At 41.6% G+C, this 9,273-nt stretch overlaps 1 protein-coding gene across 1 annotated transcript in view; it reads left to right on the top strand.

Annotated features, from left to right (window-relative positions):
* ethe1 (ETHE1 persulfide dioxygenase) overlaps window positions 1-8,782 on the top strand; it is an 11,190-nt gene extending 2,408 nt beyond the window's left edge. Inside the window, exons 3-7 of the mRNA XM_060900545.1 lie at window positions 364-512; window positions 604-733; window positions 8,113-8,202; window positions 8,328-8,444; window positions 8,545-8,782. Coding sequence (XP_060756528.1) covers window positions 364-512; window positions 604-733; window positions 8,113-8,202; window positions 8,328-8,444; window positions 8,545-8,591 — 533 coding nt within the window. The 3' untranslated portion in view covers window positions 8,592-8,782. The remainder of the gene's footprint in view (window positions 1-363; window positions 513-603; window positions 734-8,112; window positions 8,203-8,327; window positions 8,445-8,544) is intronic.
* The last annotated feature ends 491 nt before the right edge of the window (window positions 8,783-9,273 follow it).

Here is a 9,273-nt window from a genome sequence, read left to right as displayed (position 1 = left end):
TACCAAAACACTGTATGCCTGAGGACCCTCCAGATCTACTCCTTTACCTCATAAACACTATTAACAAAACCAACACGTTTCAGCCGAGATGTAAACACAGTGTTATTTAACTCATGTTCACAGCACTGGAGTTTCTCCTGTTATTAATCACACAGAGGGCAGTGATGATGATTTTAGTGTTTAGAAAACAAAAGTATTTTCATTAAAGTGTTTATTTCACTGCCTGTGTAGTGCACTAAACTCTCACACTACTGTCTAGTGCACTACATAGGGAGTAGGTGCCATTATTAAAATACAGGAGGTTGTGAGTGTCAGTTCCTCACTGATGATTACTCATAACTCTTTATGTAACTCCACCCCCAGCAAACACACACTGCCATGCAGATCATGTGACCGGAACAGGGCTGTTGAAGAAGCGAGTATTCGGGCTGAAGAGTGCGATATCGAAACACAGCGGCGCTCGTGCCGACATCCTGCTGTCAGAAGGGGACACCATTACTTTTGGAAAATATGTAAGAACAATAAGGATCCTTTTTTTACTGTGCTATTGTTTGCACTCATTATTTATCCACACTATTAACACTCATAATGTGTGTGTGTCAGTGTGTGACAGTCAGAGAGACTCCAGGACACACAGATGGGTGTGTGACGTTTGTGACAGGAGACGAGTTGATGGCCTTCACTGGAGATGCTCTGCTGATCAGAGGATGTGGGAGAACTGACTTCCAACAAGGTCACACACACACACACACACACACTGTGTGTGTGCCTGTCAGACCCTCCACATTGCTGTTACTGTGCTTCAGTTTTCAGTTTGTTGTGTTTTTGTGCCCTATCTAGTGTACTTGTTTAATAAGTAGGGAGTGTAGTACACTGTGTCGGGTGTTTTATTGAAAATAATTTCTTGATGAGAGATTTTTCTCTGAAAGAACGCCACGTGGCCCTAAATTCTCCACTATTTTTTCCTGCTTCACCATGACCCAATTCAAGATACTACGTCATGCATCACGTGGTGGGCTTTCCCCATTCACGCAAGGCATTGTGGGATACAAATTTGAAACAGGAGAGAAAAATGGAGGACGTGAGTGTGCGAATGAAACGTGAAAGAGCGACTACAGTAACAGAAAACAAGAAGAAAAGATGTTATGTTCTATACGAAGGAAAGGAAACGCAGGACCAAACTAATAAATATTGGCGCTCAGCGAGCACCTCGGTGTGATCAGCTGTTCGTTTAGCGACAGAATGATGGAACTGTCAGTGCACGCTCAAAGGGAAACCTGTAGATGGCAGTAATGCAACACTGTGGATGCCAGCTGCTGTAAAACCCAAAAGAAGAAGAAGAAGGTAAACCTGCGCATGCGCACACGGACTTCCTCTGTCTGCTTGACTGCGCCAAGCGAGCGATTTCATGCACATTATTTGCTTTAATCCCCTCAAATTAAATAACTTCCCAGCCACAGAATGGCCTGATATTTTGTGAGATATTACAGAAATAAACAGATATCACAATCACCACATTTCAGACGCAACTAAATTTCACCGAGTTTATGAAATTGAAAGGCCGTCTCGCTTTAAATGATGGATTTTTCTCTTTTTTTTTTTTTTTTTAGTGTGGGGTGAAGCGACTTCACCAAAAGGACTTTCCCCCCCCCCCCTAAAATTTTTTGACTGATCTTTGCAAGGGGTGCCAATAGTTGTGGAGAGGGCTGTATGATGTGCTCATGTAAGACAAGGCAAGTTTATTTCTATAGCACATTTCATACCCAGTGGCAGTTCAATGTGCTTTACAGAAGTAAAAGCAAAACAGTAAACAATAGAAAATAAAATTACATAAAATAAATGGGGAAGAAAAATAATAAGAATTAAACAATAGTAGAAATAAAATAATAAAATGAAGTAAAAGTTCAGTAAAAAAACAGCAGAATAAAATAGAATAAAATTTAAGTAAAGTTTAAAACATGCAGGACTGTAAAAGTTAAGTAAAGTTTAAAACATGTAAAGATGATATTAATAATTTAGCAGAAAGCATCTGAGAGCAGCTTGGTCTTTAGTCTAGATTTGAAGCTGCCAACAGCAGGAGCATTTTTAATGTTCTCTGGCAGTTGGTTCCACAGCTGCACTGCATAGTAGCTAAAAGCTGCTTCACCACACTTTGTTTTAACAACAGGTTTTACCAGTAAATTTTGCTGCTGCGATCTGGTAGATCTGATTGGGTTAGACTGCTGCAACATATCAGAGAGGTAATTGGGCCCTGTACCATTTAGAGATTTGTACACCAGCAGCAATGCTTTAAAGTCAATTCTGTAGCTTACTGGAAGCCAGTGAAGGGACCTTAGAATTGGAGTAATGTGCTCTGTTCTTTTTGTTCGTGTGAGAACCCTCGCCGCTGCATTTTGAACCAGCTGAAGTCGTTTGATGGTCTTTTTTGGCAGGCCTGTGAAAAGGCCATTGCAGTAATCAACCCTACTAGAGATGAAGGCATGTATCAGTTTTTCCAGATCATTTTTTGACATAAGTCCTCTTAGTTTGGAAATGTTTTTTAGGTGATAAAATGCTGTTTTAGTGATTGCTTTCATGTGACTGTCAAAGTTTAGCTCGCTGTCAATGAAAACACCAAGATTTTTAACCATTTCTTTAGTTTTAATCCCCTTTGTGTCAAGAATAGTGGTAATCCTGAGTCTTTCATCTTTTTTCCCAAATAGAATTACTTCTGTTTTATCTGTGTTCAGCTGAAGAAAATTTTGTGACATCCAGCTATTGATTTGATCGATACACTGGTAGAGACATTCAAGGGGGGCATAATCATTAGGTGATAGAGCAAAATAAATTTGGGTGTCATCTGCATAGCAGTGATACAAAATTGAATTGTTCTTGATAATTTGTCCAAGTGGGAGCATATAAAGGTTGAAAAGTAATGGTCCAAGAATCGACCCCTGGGGGACACCACAGGTCAAGGACATTGATGTTGAGGTACAATTTCCCAGGGTAACAAAGAAGCTTCTATCTTTTAAGTATGATTTTAACCAATTGATAACTTTACCAGTCAACCCAACCCAGTGTTCAAGTCGATATAGCAGTATGTTGTGATCAACAGTATCAAAAGCTGCACTGAGGTCCAGTAATACCAGGACCGATGTTTTGCCTGCATCAGTATTAAGACGTATGTCATTTATAACTTTAATCAGCGCTGTTTCAGTGCTATGATTGGCACGAAATCCTGACTGAAAATTATCAAAACGGCTGTTTGATATCAAGAAGGCAGTTAATTGATTAAAGACAGTTTTTTCAAGGATTTTCCCGATGAATGGTAAATTTGATATTGGCCTGTAGTTATTTAATACTGAAGCATCCAGATTATTCTTTTTAAGTAGGGGCTTTACAACGGCTTTTTTCAGGGACACAGGAACAATGCCAGTCTCTAGGGATGTATTTATGATCTGAAGCACATCTGTAATTATGAGATGAAGAACAGACTTAAAAAAGTTGGTGGGCAGAATGTCCAATTCAGATGTTGAGGAACTGAGATTTTGTACAGTTTTTTCAAGAGTCTCATAATCAATTAAACAAAATTCTGACATTGTGTTGAATTTATCTGTCTGTGTCACTGGTGATTGCAGCTTTTCAATTATTTGCAACTGAGATATATTATGAGGAATATTCTGCCATATTTTATCAATTTTACCTTTGAAGAAGGATGCACACTCATTGCATTTATTAACTGAGAGAAGTTCAGGTGCTAATTGTGGTGGGGGATTAGTTAGCTTCTCTACTGTTGAAAATAGCACACGGGCATTGTTCATATTCCTGCTGATGATGTTGGAGAAGAAAGACTGTCTTGCTGTACCAATTTCATAATTATATTTACAAAGCATCTCTTTATGGATGTGAAGTTTAAATTTACGCCATTTTCTTTCAGTCTTCCTACATTCTCTCTTTAGCAGTTTAACAGCCGGGTACTGCTTCCATGGTGCTTTCTGCTTGTCATTAATTCTTTTGATTTTGAATGGAGCAATATCATCCATAATTTGGGTCATATTTAAATTAAATATTTCCAGTAAATCATCTACAGAGTCTGACATTTTGGTTGAGATCCGAGAGAGAGCTTGCTCAAAGAGAGCACGTGTTGTCGTTTATGACTCTCCTACCCATAGTCGTTGAGCTGTTCTGAATGTGAGGAGACATAGAAACATCAGAGAAAACACAAAAATGATCAGATAAGGCCAGGTCAACAACAGTAGTAGAAACAGTAAGACCCTTTGCGATAACGAGGTCAAGGGTATGACCACGAGAGTGGGTCGGCCCCTGTACATGTTGTACTAGGCTGAAGTTGTCAATAAGTGCAAGTAGTTCTTTGGCATAAGTGTTTTCAGGATTATCTACATGCAAGTTAAAATCCCCAGATATAATAAGACAATCAAACTCTAAGCAAATGACTGACAACAGTTCACCAAACTCTTCCAGAAAAACTTTGGCTGAATGTCTCGGAGGCCTGTAAATAGTTAATAATAATATGTTAGGAGAGCATGTAACAAGTGCACATAAGTGTTCAAAGGACATAAAATCACCAAGTGAGGACTGTTTACATTGAAAAGAGACTTTGAATATATTTGCGATCCCTCCACCTTTCCCCTGTCGGGTAACATTCAAAAAATTAAAATTTGGGGGAGCTGCTTCAATAAGGATGGTAGCACTATTTGCTTGATCCAGCCAAGTTTCAGTTAAAAGCAAAAAATCAAGATTGTGTTTGCAGATAAGATCATTAATTAAAAATGACTTGTTTAAAAGTGATCTAACGTTCAGAAGAGCTAGCTTTACAGAAAGTCTAGAAGTAATATCTGCTTGGGCACTCTGATGTTGTTTTGAAACAGGAAGGAGACTAGACTGGTTTACCCCCTGGGTTAAATATGCTCTATGTTTTCTATTTCTTATCAACACAGGAATAGAGAATGGCACAGGCATACTGGGTCCCAGCTTGTTTTCAAAACTACACCCAATGTAGGGACCCACAGCACATCATACAAGACTTTCTGTATGTTCCATATGGTTGGATGAGGGAAGGATTGGAGATGTCATGTATTTTTTAGATGGTGAAAAAGATTGGTAGCCAGCTGAAAGTCCTGGGTGAACACAGTTCAGTCTGTTGGTTGATTTTTGACGAACTGGGTACACTGCTTGTCGCGACTGATTTGGACTGGAAAAAGAGAGTGTAGCCATTGGCAGCAATCTCTGCATACTTTCAGGGAAATCCATGCAGGGGGGAGACGGAGATGGTACAATAAAGTCAGAAGAGCGAGACTGAGATTGGAACTTTGGTGAGGTCTTTGTGAGTGTCTTCATGACTGTGTCTGTGGTGACTGTTTCCATGACAGTCTTTGTGATACTTGCATGGGGTCGAGATGTGGATGATGGAATCACATGCTCACATTCTTCATGTGATTGTTGATGTCCTTGGCAGTCTGCCCCAGATGGCTGTGTGTCCTTGGTGAAGACTTGCATGGATGATTGTTTTGGCTTTGCAAAGTCAGTCTGCAATATCTTATCAACTGTTTTCCTTGATGTTGGCTGAGAGAAAATTGCATGTTATAAAGCGAGGCTGTAGTGATCTGCTAAAACTTTGGTCCCAATCCAGCTGAGTTCAGTGCTGTTTGGCTTGAAGAATTCTCTGCGATTCCAGAAAAGGTTAAAATTGTCTATGAAGTTCATACCAAATAAAAAAACAAGTTTTTCCAAGCCAGGTGTTCAGACTGAAAAGTCGAGTAAGTGCAAAGCTTCCCCTTGCAGGGAGTGGGCCACTGATAAAAGATTGTATTCCAGTCTTATAGAGATCAGAAAAAAGTTTTCTGAAATCATCTTGGACAAACAGCTGTTCTCTGAAAACATCATTTGCTCCCACATGCACAACAATACGTTTGATAGTTTTACGCTCGGACATGAGCTTCAAAATGCTGTCTTTGGTGTCAGAGATGGATGCATTTGGAAGGCAGCAAATAATCATCCCATGTCCTTTTAAATGTCTTACAGTGGAATCACCAAGAACAAGGGTTGTGGGATCAGGTGGTGTTATGAGCTGCTTTTTGCCTCTTCCCACAGCTCTTCGGTTGTGGTGCGATCTCTTTCTATGATGTGTTTGTCCGCCTGAAAATTCCGCTTCCACATCCCTGAGGCATTCAGATTTGTTCTGAAGCCTTATGGGCTGTGGATTTTCCATAGGATTGTAAATTCTATTGCAGTTTGTAGACCTGGCTCTATTTCTAATAGCATGGCTGTGGAGCATGGGCTGCATAGTATCAGGACGAGCTGGTGTTGAGGTAATTACTCTTCTGTTTTTATTTTTGGGCCTGCCACCCATCATGTGCCAGTTTTCTGTACTCACATTTTGCCCTGTTAGATCGATGATTTCATCCACTCGATCTGCAATGCCATCGGCCTGTCGGGGTGCATTCTCTGCATTCTCAGCCACTGTTTCTGTACTCCTTTCCTGAGATATCGCTCTTAATTCGTCCGTCTTTGGCAGAACATCAATCTTTGATTCCAGGATAGAAATCCTCTGTTCTAGTTCTGTGCATTTTCTGCAGGATCTCCTGGATTTTTTGCCTCCTGGCATTTTGTTTTAAAAGCTAACTTATCTTATAAAGATGAAAAATAAAATGAAAAATAATGGAAATTAAATGAGAGAGTAAAGTAAAAGAAAGATCAAGCAGGAGCAAAGCAAAGAAGCGTCCTACTCGCTTGAGTAGGAGGAGCAGAGAAGGATGTAGCAGCAGTGGCAGTGTGAGTGACATCGTTGTGTACTTTGTGCATGTGGAGGGATAAAAGTGAGGTTCAGTGGATTACGCATCAGAAAAAACGTGTAAAGTTTATTGCAGGATGAAACTCAGTGAGCTTCACCACAGGCGTATGGAGCAGCAGTGTGTCCTGTGTTCATCATTCGCTTCACTGCACACTGCAGAGATGACTTAACATTTTATTTTAGATTTTACTCTAATTTAGTAGCCACATGCTTGCTGTAAACAAACACTTTCCTGCAGTCATCAGTTCTGTGATGCTGTAATGGGGGGAGTGGGGTCAGTAATGGGGGGAGTGGGGTCAGTATTGGTGAGTACTGAAAGGCTCGTACTCGATCTGAAAAAAATTGGTATCATCGCATCCCTACTAGTTTTGTTTAGTCAGTAGTGCACACAGTGTCACATGGTGCTGGGCTCTAAAGCCCCTGTTTACACTGGAATGGCACCAGAAAATTTCCGAGAATGTGCACGAATGACACTCCAAGCACCTGCAGGAGCCACAACAGCACCTCCTGAAGGTGGAGTGAAAACTGAGTTTTGAACTGAACCTTCAGGAGGTGGAAGTGGGGGTGAAATAACCAACATGGCCACACGAGGGCAGAAGTGTATGGAATTAATTTCGTGTCAAATGTCTCATTTCATCTCATTATCTGTAGCCGCTTTATCCTGTTCTACAGGGTCGCAGGCGAGCTGGATCCTATCCCAGCTGACTACGGGCGAAAGGCGGGGTTCACCCTGGACAAGTCGCCAGGTCATCACAGGGCTGACACACAGACACAGACAACCATTCACACTCACATTCACACCTACGCTCAATTTAGAGTCACCAGTTAACCTAACCTGCATGTCTTTGGACTGTGGGGGAAACCGGAGCACCCGGAGGAAACCCACGCGGACACGGGGAGAACATGCAAACTCCACACAGAAAGGCCCTCGCCGGCCACGGGGCTCGAACCCGGACCTTCTTGCTGTGAGGCGACAGCGCTAACCACTACACCACCGTGCCACCCTGGATAAATTTAAAATACTTATATCCAGATTTCTGTAAAGTTGCTTTGTGAGAATTCTGTAGGAATAAAAGTGAATAGAATTGGAGGAGTTTAAAATCATACTCAGCTAGATGAAGCCTCGCGTCACACAAACATGCGGGAACTAAAACACTTCAGTTGTCACTCACTGAGGAAATCAGTCTGACTTCATGCTCATTACCTGTGTCTGGAAGCTCGATCTCATTTAATATTTTGCTGTGGGTTTTATTATTGTATTTAAAACATTTAAATATCTCCATGGAAACGATGGTGTGTTGATTTTGCCTCTGTGCTCTCAGGCTGCTCCAAGAGGCTTTACCAATCTGTCCATCAGAAGATCTTCACTTTACCAGGACACTGTCTCATTTATCCTGCACACGACTACAAAGGTGTGTGTATATGTAGGGGGGGCTGGTTTACTGTAAATCACAGATTTCACATTTCCTGATCTGTTTGTTGTAAATTTGTGTATAAAGTGGGAGATTGAAGTGTGTGTGTGTGTGTGTGAGAGCAGGACAGACTGTGTCCACAGTGGAGGAGGAGAGAAAGTTTAACCCGAGGTTAACCCGCCCACTGGAGGAGTTTGTGGAAATCATGAACAAGCTGAATCTCCCCAAACCAGCCAAGATCGGTACCAACCTCTTTACTGTTTATTTACAGATGTGTGCTTGTTGTTTACATATGTGTGTGGTGTTACAGATGTTTACAGATGTGTTTTTTGGTGTTTACAGATGTGGCCGTTCCTGCTAACCTGGTGTGTGGTCTTCATGATGGTTGAGGAGGAAAATTTACTCTGAATCACTTGAACAGCGGCGAGAGATCATGAGATGAGATGATGAGATATTAGATTTGTGTTCACACGCGTTTATATAAAAGTGTGTTTGATGATTATGGAATGATTTATAATGTAAACCTGTTCTGTAACTCAATGATCCTGAATAAAGAGCTTCTGAAAGTGCATCATAAAAACTCTCTCTCTCACTCACTCTCTCACAGACACACTCACTCTCACACACACACTCACTCTCACACCACACACACTCTCTCACACCACACACTCTCACCACACACACTCACTCTCTCACACCACACACACTCTCTCTCACACACTCTCTCTCACACACTCTCTCTCTCACCACACACACTCTCTCTCTCACACCACACTCTCTCTCTCACACCACACTCTCTCTCTCTCTCACCACACTCTCTCTCTCTCTCACACCACACACACTCTCTCTCTCTCTCACACCACACACACTCTCTCTCACACACACTCTCTCACACTCACTCACTCACACACTCTCACTCTCTCACACACACTCTCTCTCACACCACACACACTCTCTCTCTCACCACACACTCTCTCTCACACCACACACACTATCTCTCACACAGCACACTCTCTCTCACAGCACACTCTCTCTCTCACACAGCACACACTCACACAGCACACTCACACA

This window comes from Neoarius graeffei, chromosome 19, assembly GCF_027579695.1.
Source record: "Neoarius graeffei isolate fNeoGra1 chromosome 19, fNeoGra1.pri, whole genome shotgun sequence".
NCBI lineage: Eukaryota > Metazoa > Chordata > Actinopteri > Siluriformes > Ariidae > Neoarius > Neoarius graeffei.
Note: the sequence above shows the minus strand (reverse complement) of the source record. Positions and strands in the feature narration are given on the sequence as shown.